At 34.7% G+C, this 13971-nt stretch overlaps 1 protein-coding gene across 1 annotated transcript in view; it reads right to left on the reverse strand.

Annotated features, from left to right (window-relative positions):
* Positions 1-13971, reverse strand: part of LRP1B (LDL receptor related protein 1B) — a 1772547-nt gene that overhangs the window by 64127 nt on the left and 1694449 nt on the right. The window contains exon 84 of the mRNA XM_054562474.1: positions 5128-5289. Coding sequence (XP_054418449.1) covers positions 5128-5289 — 162 coding nt within the window. The remainder of the gene's footprint in view (positions 1-5127; positions 5290-13971) is intronic.

Below are 13971 nucleotides of genomic sequence, written 5' to 3' on the forward strand. Positions count from 1 at the left end.
TTTATTCACCAAAAATTATATAGGCAGAAGTATTCAAAAAACTTTTATATTGATGTGTCCCCCAACACCTAGAATAATAAAGAGTACCCATAAATGTTCAATATATATTAATTGAATAAATTAACTTTAGTAATTAGTATATGTTCATTGAATCACATATGACAATAATATAGTTCCCAATAACTATATTATTGGGAAGTTTACTGAAGTTTCCAATGATTATCTTTTATATAAGCACATTTTGCCTAAATCTTTTGCCTTATTATTTTTGGATTGGCCAAAGAAATTGTTTTGTTTTTTTCTGTAAGATGGCTCTAGTAGCACTTGGTTGTTTTTAACTTTATTTGAAACAATTTTGTTAGATCGTATAGTGATAGCTATCATATCAGTGTGCATTTAAAAATAAACTTACTAAAACTGGTGAATTTTTGTGTAGACTTTTTAATATTGAAGATGGAATAAAACACACAACATTTTTGGGATATTATGGTTTACTGTTTCAAGAAAGGTAATGCAAAAAAATAAATAAAAGATTTACGTATGGAAAAGGTGCTGTGACTGATGTACATGTCAAAAGTGGTTTGCGAAGGTTTGTGCTGGAGATTTCTTGCTGGACAATGCTCCGTGGTCAGGTAGACCAGCTGAAGTTAATAGCGATTAAATTGAGACATTAATAGAGAATGAGCAAAGTCATACCATGCAGAATATAGCTGACATACTCAAATATCAAAATCAATATAACTACTGGTGAAAATGAAAAAAAATGTGTCTTATTTAATGGAAATAAATATGCGGACCTTTTGGATAACCCAGTACGTCTATATTTCCTTTAAACAAAGGTATAACTTTACAGTAAAAATCTATTCTTAATAATATTATTTTTACTATTGGATCATATTCTCCTCAATGCCATTTTTATAATTCTGAAAAGTTCCTCTTAGTCATCTAGAATGAAATAATAAAATCATTCATTTATCTTACTCTTAGGGTACCATTCTATATCATGGTCACATTAATGAATTTATTTTGAAACCCAATTTTATTTTCACACTATTTTTTCCAAACTGAAAATACAAGCACTAATTTATTCATGGTGTGTGGATTTCAATGAGCTATTAAGTAAGGCAGCCCAGAATTCTGGCACTGCCTTTTGAGTAGGATCCTAGAGCAAAGAAAAAAACTGGACCTAGCAGATTGAAAACAGGATCCTTCTACTTCATTTACATTGATTCCCATACTTAACACTATCTACTAAATCCAGACAATGAGTTAACTCCCAAAATTGATGAGATATGCAAAACAACATGGCCTATTTCATATACCAGTAAGGTAGAGAGTTAAGAACGTGAATGATGATATTTGTGCAGTGTGAAAGTGAATGTCCTAGGGCAAAAGGAAGTTAAGAAGACAAAGTAGAGTAACTATCAGACATAGAGAATTCCATTCCATCTGTAAAGAAAAGAGGTATGAACAATTAAAGGGGGTATATTTTGGAGATGACACATGAGTTTCCAAGTTGGAGGCAAGAGTACATAAGGGATTGTATTGTTGTAATCCAGGCAAGATATGATGAGAACCTATATAAAGTTATTGTTTATCTTCTCACCAAAAGAAAAAGAATTGAGAGACAATCGGTAGCCAGGGCTCCAAATGCTTTGCCTCTTGAGGTATGAATGTTTTAAGAATCTTGAGTACTTGAATATTTAAGAAATAGCTAGTCCTGAGTCCTAATTGAAAGTATAATGATTCCTCAAGAGGACTTTAAAAATATCAATGACAGAACAGATTGTCATTTTGCGTGAATACCTGGCTCTTAGACAAATATTGAGTTGGTCTCATTTTTCTTTTTGCCCTGATGTCATAACTAATTACAAATTACCTCAGATATTGTTGAACTCATAGTTAACTTCTGGATTTAAATGTAAAAATGCTTATTTAAAAAAAATTATACTAAGAATCTTTGCTCCAAAATAGCATAAAATGGAGCTATATTTGCTCTTGAACAACTTAAAGAACACTTACTTTTACATTTGCCATTATTTATTTCTGTCCTTCCTCCCAGGGAGCTGCTATTAAAATTAATTTGCATTTCAGACCTCAGGATTTTATATTGTCATTAGGGTTGTGAGATGTTTTTACTCAGCACAACTAGGAACTGATGTTTTACCTCCCACTAATGGACCTTTAATTAAGTACTGTAATGAACCATTCTGCCATTCCTTCATTTATAGAGAGAAGGTTTTGTATATGTAAGATACAATTTTGACAGAACACCACGTCCGTTGAACATTGCCAGCTCACATCTAATAGATTTTAAATTTATTATGCTTTTGTCAGCTGTTGGATTTATCATTTTAATGACACTGTCCACAGACTTATTTTGCTGCCAAAGAAACAGCATCATCATACTGCAGGAACGTTTGCTGACATCTTGATCAACAACTCCTGGGGTCCAATTCTGACTATAATATTACTATTTTGGGACCTTGAGTAAGTTATTTAACCTCTGTCTAAGGATTAATTGGTTAATTTTAATAACTGCTTTGCAGTAAAAGGTGGGAAGTGCTGTGACTGCTAACAGTGATAATAAAATTATAATGTAAGCTTTAATAATGCATTAAGCTACCTCAGACTGTGATTCCATTAAGTGGCCGATTAAAATATAAGCTGCTGAATTTCTTCTTTTTAAGAATTCAAATTGCTATAACGATGGCCACATAATTTTTTAAAACTTATTTACAAAAATCAAGACTGTTGAAGTTTCAACTTAAAAAAAAATTTAAAAAGGGCTGATGTTCTAGGGTGATAGAATTAGAAACTGAGAAATAGTTTCAAACAAAAAATACCAGATGTTTGCTCCCTGATTAAATATACATTCTGCACATTAAATTGATTGTTCTTTTGTTAACTCATCTCCAAACTGCTCTCATTTATTAATTATAATTATTTATTTTTTCATTTGTTTATTTGACAAAGGCCATTGGTGGTTGCAGTCTCAAAGAGGTCATCCGAGACAAGTAGGAAGAATGTATACAAATAGCGATACTAGGCAAAAGTGAATAAAGTCAGAAAGAGGTAAGGAATCAGGAACTTGAAAATTCAGAGGAGAAAGAGATTTTTTCCAACTGAGAGTGAATATGAACAACTTCTAAAAGGAAATGTGTTTAAGCTGGAAAGAGACAAGGATTCAGGATTTAGCATGGAGGGATGAAGAAGAGGAGGAATCCAAAGAAAGTGCATTTCAAAACAGGGAATAGCATAAGAAAGTCACAATGCCAAGGAAACAGACATATAAAAAAGCATAATCGGTGTGGTTTTACTAGAGTAAAAAAAGAGGTTACAAAAATAGTTTGGATATTAATGATCATTTGTAGTATGCAGAATAGTGTTGGTGCTGACCCCATTCAGGATTGTGAGGATAATGGAGTGAAAAAGAAAAAAAAAAGAACTCTAAGTTAGTAAATGGAAGTTGTGTTGGAATACTATTGTATGTTGAGAGGAGAGAGGTAAGGGAGCCATGAGGACTGAGTGATACGTGAATGCAGTTATATGCATACAACTAGATTATATTCACCAAACAAACTCTGATGACCTTTGATACATATCACTTAAGAGATAAGTTGGACAAGCAACATAAAAAAGGGCATTGGCTTACATTAGTGTCATCTCTATATGCCAAGAAGAAGCTGCCTTAATATGTGGATAATGTACACATAGAAAAGGAAACGCCAATTTGGAATTGAAGGTAGCTTTTGGTTGCAACAGAAGTGGTCTCTTGCTGTAACATCAGAGGCAAAATATTTAATATAATTTTTTCTTCTCAAAAAAGGCAGTGTAATAGATTGTTTCTTTGCTGTTCTGTATACTTTTTACAATGACAAGAGGCCTAGGTCACTCTTATTGAGGTTCTCAATGATATCAAACAATGCGAGTACCAGAATGTTAAGCAACTTTAAGGGTATGGTCCCCGGAGAGTGTCTGGGTTTGAATCTTCGCTCTCCCAATTCCTAGCAACGTGGTCTTCAGGAGGCTCTTTATGCCTTCTCATTAGCCTCATATGTAAAACAAGAATAAAACCAATACCTTGTTTTAAGGAGGGAGTGAATAATTGCTGACTGTGGAGGTAAAATGGGAACTGAAAGATGACATTGGGTATAAAAACATGAATCACATTAAAAGAAATTAACTAGACTTTGATGAAAGATCCTTCAGCAGAATAATGAAGATAAAAACTTAAAAGAAGGGGAGTCAAAAGAAAAATAGATGAATTGGAGAGTGTAACAACTTTTTAGAGCAAAGGTATTTTTAAAAAAATAAGTAGCTAGAAGAGGATGTGTGCACAAGGTAAGGTTTTTAAAGAACAGACTGGGAAGAAAGGAAAATATTGATAAGCAGGAAAAGAGGGGACAGTTGTAAGAGACATGTCCCTGAGGGGCTAAGAGGTAAATAATGTGCGAGGGAATAGCATAGACACAGCTCTGGGTTCCTAGTCATGGGAAGGCAGCCAGAGTATATGGTAGAGGGTAAGGAAGGTTGAGCGGTGTGGTGGTGAGAACTGGTGTCATTTCCCTTTAGACAACTTTATTGAGCTGAGAATAAAGTCAGGAGCAGGTATTGGAGGTTTGAAGAGAAAGGAGAAAATATGACAGACATTTAGGAAGTTAGTTTATTAGTGAAATACAGTAGAAGCCATAGTAAGTGCCCATTTGAGATTAGTGATAAAAGTTCAAATGAGACCAGTCTACATAATTATGTGTCTTTTTTTAGTTGCATTTAGCAATGGGGCACCTGTTCAAGACAGATGGAACACTGGATTTAACCATGGTTATGGTTTTCTAGAAGAGAACAATAGAAGGGAAGAGGGAGCAAGGCAGTTGAGGGTGTATACAAGGGAATGAATGATTGTGACAGACCATGGAATCTAAGCTGGAGAAGGCAGAAACAGATAATTTTTAAAATAAAAGAGTAAAAAATGATGAAAAGAATTGTTGGAGTTGGGGTGACGTAGGGGCAAAACTGAAAAAATAAGGGGTGGTTGAACTGAGATAATTGAGGGAATATGCAAACTTCTTAATGTAAACAGGAAAGCATACTGTCAGGCGGACTATGGGTGCTGCTTTCACTTACTGTCCTGGCATCTGTCTCCAGTGTGCTCAGGCTGGCAGTGGCAGTAAGGCTGGTTCCCGGCAGTCACAATGCAGGTACCTGCATTTTGACAAAAGTCCTCACAGACTGTCTTACCACAGTTTGGTCCAGTGAATCCCAGCGCACAGCTGCAGGTGGGTTTCCCTATTGGAAAAAGGTAATAAAAAGGAAATTACTAGCTAAAATGGTTTATTTTCATGGAGTCCTCACTAGATAAGAGTCAGGAAGCCAGAATTCTGTTTACTGAAATCTGTGACTGTAGGCAGTAACCCTCTTTGGGTCTCAGTTTCCCAACATTCCAAGGATACCCAGATTCAATGATAACTCAGATGCACATCCGGTAAAATTAGCATAGTTCACTTTATACATAACTTTACATGCACAGGCGTACTTTATCTTTTACAGTGCGTGCATTATTCCCTGTATTTCTCTTTCTTGGCATTTTGCTTTTACAATTATTTTTGTTCTAGTCATGTGGTAATGATAATTGTATTCACCATTAGAATATAAAATAGAGAAAAATCCTATTTCCCAGTGTTTATGTCTCAACTACTTCTGAATCTACATTCAGCAGAGCTTAGACTTAGTATAAGTAAATATTTTAATAAATTTAAAGAGGACATGTCATCTATAATAATATTCATGAGCATTAGTTTATTTGATTTAAATATACATACTGTGTTTCTATATAAGCACTTACTAAAGTACTATTTTATTTCATTTTGATATTTTTATTCATGTAAGGACAGTCACTTGTAGTCTAGTAAAATGATTTAGAAGTCTAATGTGGACAGCACACAATAGCAAATTTGATGGATCATCTTTAGTTATCTTTCTTTATTTGCCCTGTGGGAACTAATATCATAATGAAAGGTGAACAATCCGTTAGAGTGTTTGGAACAAAACAGTTAACTATCGTATCAGGGGTTAGCCTCTCTAACTGCTCGGACTGTCAAGAACTGAGTAGAAAACTGAGTGCAGAACGAGTTCTGTAGAAGTGGTGAAGAAAAACAAAACAAAATTTATGACTATCATTAGTAAGAGGGAAAGAATAAGACTTGGAGATTAGGAAAATGTGAAAAATAACATCAAACAGCAGAGGAAAGAGATTTAGTTATAGAAGTCAATGAAATAGAACTCAGAAAATGACACTAAGTTACTGACATCAGAGAATATTCAATCACTTCCTCTCACCTTTGTAAACAAGAAGCATAGTTAGAATGGTCGAACAATGCAGGAGTAGTAAAGCTTAAGGCTTAAAAGGGGAAAGTGATGTTTTCTCTATTGCCATAGAATCTACATTCAGTACTGAAGGAAAATTCTTCATTTCTACATTATTTTTAAAGTACTCTTAAGTGAATAAAATGCCTCCAAATAAAACTTACCTGCATTTTGAGGAGAATGAATACACTGAGGTTTCACAATTTACTTATTTTACTTTGAATGGGTGTCACACACTTAAAAATGCTAGAAGCCACTGATTCTCAAGAAGAAAATTATATACATTTTTTATGTTGAGTAGAATTGATTTAAAATTTGTTCACAAATTACATTAGTTTGGTGGCCAAATAAGTGTCAATTAATAGGTTGAGGAAAAGGTAAATTGTATACACATTAAAAGATGATTAATTTCATATTTTCCATTGTCAGAAAGTGGCTTTAAAATATTTAGATAAAGGTTTTTCTTATAACGGTTGTGGAATACATGCCAAGAAAATATTTTCACTTGAACAAAAATAGAGGAAAAATTAAGACACAAACAATAGAATAAATGATGGTAAAAGATAAAGAATATTGAAAATTGTTGGAACATAGTTACCAAGAAAAACAAAACCCTGAACAAGAGTAATCCTTGTTCATCCACAAGAGCTAGTGAATGATTTACAGAGAAATAAAAAATATAAACAGGAACAAAAATAAAAATAAACATGAGATAAATGTGAAACAGAAAACCCAGAAGAAATCAAATGGCATTAGAACAATGAGAACAAGGGCCATACAGAGGAATGACTGAATCACACTTTTCTATATCACTTTCTAGGTTTATTTCATTTTTTAAAAAAAAAAAACAAGAACAAAACAAAGTGAAATAACAGAAGTTTAAAAAACAAAACAAAACAGAATGCCCTGCTAAGGCACTTGAAAAGTCCTCAATCTCAGTCATTCAGAGATGCGATACTGTGCTTTCACTTCATCTACCGCTTTTCTGAATCCAGGGCAGAGTGTCCAGGTTGTCCCCCAGCTGGCATATGCCTTGCGTCATTTAGATTCTGGCGGAATTATTTTTAAAAGGCTCCTCCTATTTCACTTCCTTTGAAGAGAAGACTTATTTTTGACAAGTAGAAATCTCTTCATATTTGGGGGAATGTTATCTAACTTGAAACTCTGTGATGGTACAGCAGATCTTTTGTTTGCTAATGGGAAATGAACCATCTGTTACAGGATTTTAAAATGGGCTCCATCTAATTTTTTCAAAACTCTCTTTGGGTACACCCTAACAAACAATTTTTTAGGTAATTGAATTTGATTCTGACATTGGAAAACAGCACTGTTACAATGACTAAGGCAGAGCAGTGCTGCAGACAGGCAGCAGGACCATTGGCAACCAACAAGGGCAGCACAGACAGGAAGAGCATCGATTGACCTGAGGAAAGAGGGAGAGAGCAGTCTGCTGGCTCTAGTCGGTCTAGTTTCTCTAGTATTCTTAGCTCAGACCTTAAGAGTATATGTTGTCTGACTGTCTGGACTTTATGGACTACAGGTGCCAATTACTGGTTGTAAAACCATGGGCAAATATCACCTTTCTACTTACTTCCTTGTGTGTAAAAAGGGGGTAGTAGCAGTTACTACTTCATGGATTGTTGTGTAAAATTCATAGAATAAATGAGATAATACATGCGAAGCATTTCTAACTGGGCCAGGCACGTAGAAAGCAGTTTCCTTTTAGTTCTGACTATTCTTTTTTCTACTGACATTCATTTATAGGCATGACTTACTTTGTGTCTACAGACACTGTAACAGTCTAGGAAAATCATTCTGAAATGTTCCTAAGTTACACATTTTATATCCATTATTTAGTTAAGATAAAATTAATTTGCATTTCTCTAATGGTTAGTGATGTTGAACATTTTTTCATGTCAATATGGGCCCTCTCTCTATATGTCTTCCTTGGTGAAGTGTCTGTTTAGGTCCTTTTTTGGTTGTTTTTTTCATTGGATTATTTGTCTTCCTGGTGTGGAGTCATGTGAGTTCTTCATATGTTTTGCAGAGCAAACCTCTGTCCAAGGTATCATTGGCCAATATATTTTCCCATACGGTTGGTTCCCTTTTCATTTTGCTGATGTTTTCTTTAGCTGTACAGAAGCTTTTTTATTTTGATGAAGTCTCATTTGTTTACTCTTTCCTTTGTGTCCCTTGCCCTAGGGGATGTATCAGTGAAAATATTGCTGCATGTGATATCTGAAATTTCCATGCCTATATTTTCCTTTAGGACTTTTATGGTGTTATATCTCATATTTAAGTCTTTTATCCATCTTGAGTTGATTTTGGTGTATGGTGTAAGTTGATGGTCAAGTTTCATTTTTTTTGCATGTATTTGTCCAGACCTCCCAACACCATTTATCAAAGAGGCTATTTTTACTTCATTTTATGTTCTTGCCCCCTTTGTCAAATATTAACTGACCATATTGATGCATTTATTTCTGGGCTCTCTATTTTGTTTCATTGGTCTATGTGTCTATGTTTATGCCAGTACCAGATTGTTTTGATTACAGTGACCTTATAATATAGTTTGATATCAGATATTGTGACCTTTCCTATTTTGTCCTTTCTCAAAATTGCTGAGGCTATTTGTGATCACTATGATTCTATATAAATTTTTGAAATATTTGTTTATTTTTGAAATATGTCATTGGTATTTTGATAGGGATTGCATTAAATCTATAGATTGCTTAGGGTAGTATGGACATTTTCATAATATTAATTCTTCCAACCCATAAACATGGTATATGCTTCCATTAATTTGTGTCTTCCTTAATTTCTTTCTTAAGTGTTCTGTAGTTTTTTAAGTACAAGTCTTTTACCTCCTTGGTCAAATTTATTCCTAAATATTTTATTTTTCTTGTTGCTATAGTAAATAGGATTTTTTTCCTAATTCTTGTTTTTGATATTTTGTTGTTGGTATACAAAAATTCCTTCAATTTATGAATGCTGACTTTGCATCCCACTGTTTTTGCTAAATTCATTTATTAGGTCAAGTATTTTTTTTTTTGTGGAGTCTATATGGTTTTCTGTGTACATTGTCATGTCATTTGCAAACAGTGACAGCTTTGAGATAAAGTTAAATTTAAATTTGTTCTCATGGCAGTGATGGGATAGAGCAGGAATTCTCCATTAACTTTACTCTCACACTGCAACATTTCAAACTTTGAAGGATGGGTCCTTATCTTTTCTTTACCTTCTGAACATGCTAATCCTACCCTTTAAAAAGAAAACACACACACACACACACACACACACACAATACACACATAAACAGAAAAGCAAACCTAACATGTGTTATGTACATCTACTTGTATAACTTCAAATTATGGTACATCCTTGAATTAAAAAAAAAAATCTACACTCACTGCTTCCAGTTCTACCAATATATGCAAAGAAAGAAAGAAGAAAGAAAGAAAGAAAGAAAGAAAGAAAGAAAGAAAGAAAGAAAGAAAGAAAGAAAGAAAGAAAGAAAGAGAGAAAGAAAGAGAGAAAGAAAGGGAGAAAGAAAGGAAGGAAGGAAGGAGGGAGGGAAGGGAGGGAAGGGAGGGAGGGAGAAAACTTTGGTCATTAAGCCATATTCTAATCCCTGTGTTAACAGTTTTAACTTTTTTAATAATGTGCCTTAAGTTGTTACTCCTCTTTGTTTTCTCAGTAGAGAGGTCTGATTTTTTAATATGCATGCATTGCATAAGTAAATTAATTCTGATTTCCTGGAGCTAAGAAAAGTTCAGAAATGAAAATGTTAACTTGTGGTATTGTCTTTTTTGTATCTTTATATATTATTACAAAGCTTACCTCTAATTTCTTAACCCCTAAATCTACTAATTTTTCTCAGTTATTAGTGTCCTCAATTTTTCTCTATAATTTAACTATCTACACTTAAAAATTCTACCCACTTAGTCTCTAAGATATTAGTATTTTGTGTGTGTGTGTAACTATATATATATATATAACTATATTGATATCTATATATCTATTGATATCTATCTATCTATATATGTGTATATATATACATAAATATTTATATATCTCCAATTGTCTTTATGTTTCCTTTGCCTCTCAAAAAATTTTTTTCCAAAATTTTTCTGATGATATTATCCAAATTCATGGCTTCAAATATTATCTGTCTATCTAAGGCCTCTGTCCCAATTTCTGACTCTGGGCTCATTCTCCTTACTAAACTTCATACCATCATTTTCACTCATTGTATATATCTGGCTGCTCAGTAGATTCCAATCTTCCTAGGTCCCCCCAGGAGAGAAAAAATATTCTCATAAACACTGTCCTCAGGGGCATACATGATTTTGCTATCTTATAAGAGTCACCTTTTTTACAAGCTATATTTACATATTAACTATTTAAATTCAATTTTTATCTCCATTTTTATTATAAATAACACAATACTGAACATTTTCACATCTAAATATTTTGCTTTTTATTATTATATAATCCTTGCTAAATGCTTCTGAAGATGACATTATTTAGTTAAAAGACATTGCAACTTTAAAAAAAGTCTTGTTAAGTATTTCAAAATTGCTTGTAGTAAGGTTTATACAGTGAATATTTTCTTCAGCCAGTAACTTAAGAATGCTGGTGTCATTTATATCTGATTAGGTTCCTTTTCTTCTTCCCCCTTCCCAAATTCCTTCTCCCTCTTTCCCTTATTTATTTATTTCCATATTTTTTTATTTTAGAGAGAGGGAAAGGGAGGGAGAAATAGAGGGAGAGAAGTATTAGTTGGTTGCCTCTCGTCCATGCCTTGTCTGGGGACCAAACCCACAACCCAGTCATGTGCCCTGACACAGAATCAAACCAGTGATCATGCCCAACCAATTGAGCACATCAGTCAGGGAGCGCTTTCATTTTTTCTTCAACATGTTATTTTTAGATGGAGGGGAAGGGAGAGAGAAAGAGAGGGAGAGAAACATCAATGTGTGGTTGCCTCTCTCATGGCTCCCACTGAGGACCTGGCCCACAACCCAGGTATGTGCCCTGACTGGGAATTAAACTGGTGACCCTTTGGTTCGCAGGCCAGCACTCAATCCATTGAGACACACCAGTCAGGATGCTCTTTTTCATATGTCCATGTGCATGTATGTACAAGACAGTCTTCTTCCATTACCTCATTATGCTCCTTGTTTTTTTCTATTTGTCAGAGTTATATATTCTTTTGTTACTTAGTTATTTTTAATTTTATTTCAACTACAGTTGACATTCAATATTATTTCATATTACCAGACTGATTAAACCATCATATAAATGTGATTATAAAAGTGACCCCCTCTATATTTCAAGTACCTACCTGGCATATTCTCAACACTGTACTTTAAAAATATATGGCTATTTTGTGACTACCAATTTATACTTCTTAATCCCTTCAATTTTTTCACCCAGTGGCCCAAAATCCCTCTCCTCTGGCAACCATAAATTTGTTTTCTGTATCTGAGTCTATTTCTGTTTTTTGTTTGATGTGTTTATTTTGTCCTTTAGATTTCACATATAAATAAAATTATATGGTATATATCCTTGTCTGACTTCATTTAGAATGCCCTTTAGGTCCATCCATACTGTTGAAAATGGTTAGATTTCCTTTTTTACGGCTGTGTAATATTTCATTGTATGTATGTAACAGTTTTTTTATCCACTCACCTACTGATGGCACTTTGCTTCCATATCTTGGCTATTGTAAATAACACTGCAATAAACATTGGGGGCATATCTTTTTTCAAATTAGTATTTTGAGTTTCTTCCAGGATATTCCTACAAGTAGAATTGCTTGGTCATAAGGCATTTCTATTTAGAATTTTTGAGGAACATCCATACAGTTTTCCACAGTGGCTGCACAAAACTGTGTTGCTTCCAACAGTGCACAAGGCTTCTCTTTTCTCCACATCCTTGCCAGCAATTGCTGTTTGTTGATTTGTTGATGACAGCCATTCTAAGAGGTATGAGGTAATATATATTTGTGGTTTATATTTGCATTTCTCTGATGATTAGTGAGGTTGAGAATCTTTTCATGTGTGCTGGCCATTCGTATGTCCTCTTTGGAGAAGTTTTTATTCGGGTCCTCTGCCCACTTTTCAATTGGATTTTTGTTTGTTTGTTTTTTGGTGTTCAGCTGTATGAGTTCTTTACATAATCTAGATATTAACTGATTATCAGATGTACCAACCAATATATTTTCACTCAGTAGGTTGTCTTATTGGTTTGCAACTTTATGTTTCAACTTGTTGGGAACTGTCCTGCCTGGATCCAGAGACTGTAGCCTTACTGACAGGCAAGAGGACCCCTAAGCTGGAGCTGAGCAAGGAGGCCTTGGGAAAAGAAGTCAACTGAGAAGACAAAACCTGTCCCCCTGGCAGGGGTGCAGCCATTGCCTCACTCACATCACCCTGTTTTGCCCTAGAGGATGGCTGGTTAGTCAATGATGGGTAAGACCCCTAGATGGCAGGGGCAACCTAAGACAGGTACAGTTGCATGGGGGCCATCAGGGAAGGACTTGGGGTACACAGAGAAAGGGCAAAAGACCCTGACCCCTTGGCTTGGTCGTGGCCAGAGTCCTCATTCTATCTGAAAGAAGTCTCCTTATCTCTGGGTTACTCAGTTCCACCTGCCTGACTGGGTCAGTGAAACAATACTAAAGGCTGGTATAGCCCTAAACTAGATCAGGTGGTACCCAGGAACAATTAGGCCTGGAAAAGAAATGCATTAAATCCTATAAAACTTACTTTGCTAAGAATGCCCTCAAGTTAATGAGTACTGATGTTTGGGGTTTGAGCATAATATGAGATCAGTTTCCCAGGTTTCAGGGCTGAAAGGGGCCACCCTGTCTACCAGACCCTGACCGGAGGCAAATCTCCGAGTTCCTTCAATTGTTATCGATAATCTCTCTGTGTTTTCTGTAAACATAGTCTTTTGACATTGATTGATGAGCTTTGCATGCATGCTATATATCCCAGTGCATATTGTTCTCAATAAAAGCCACTTCAAGAGAAGGGCTTGCGGCATTCTCCACTAGAGGGAATCGCCACCCCCTTTTCCTGGCAGACAGAGACTGTTGGGAATGACTTATTTTTTTCATCTGTGGCAATCTTGGGGGACGTTGTGAAAATATTCATCAACTGAATATTTTCTTGGTTTCTTATAAAGCAAGTAGACTGAACAATCAGATTTTTGCACTTCCTAAACATAATTAATATCTATGTTAAGAGAACTATGTCTTCAAACTTAATTTAAATTAAAAACAGCCGTGATTTAATGAAAAGTGAAAGAAAAACAAAGAAGAGCAATTTAAATATATGTTCATCTTTATCAAGGTGTTAATTAGGTGATTTTGCACTTTACTTCTTAGGTACATATGTGATTTGAGAGACATCCGTATAATTCAGGGCTGTCCAACCTTTAGGTATCTCTGTGCCACAGTGGAAGAAGAATTGTCTTGGGCCACACATTAAATACATTATGATTTGTAATTACCAAAAAAATCTCATGATGTTTTAAGTAAATTTATGATCTTGTGTTGGGCTGCTTTCACAGCCATTCTGGGCTGCACGCGGCCCACCG

This window comes from Pteronotus mesoamericanus, unplaced genomic scaffold (genome assembly GCF_021234165.1).
Source record: "Pteronotus mesoamericanus isolate MK-2021 breed Mesoamerican mustached bat unplaced genomic scaffold, CSHL_Meso_final scaffold_651, whole genome shotgun sequence".
Classification (NCBI taxonomy): Eukaryota; Metazoa; Chordata; class Mammalia; order Chiroptera; family Mormoopidae; genus Pteronotus; species Pteronotus mesoamericanus.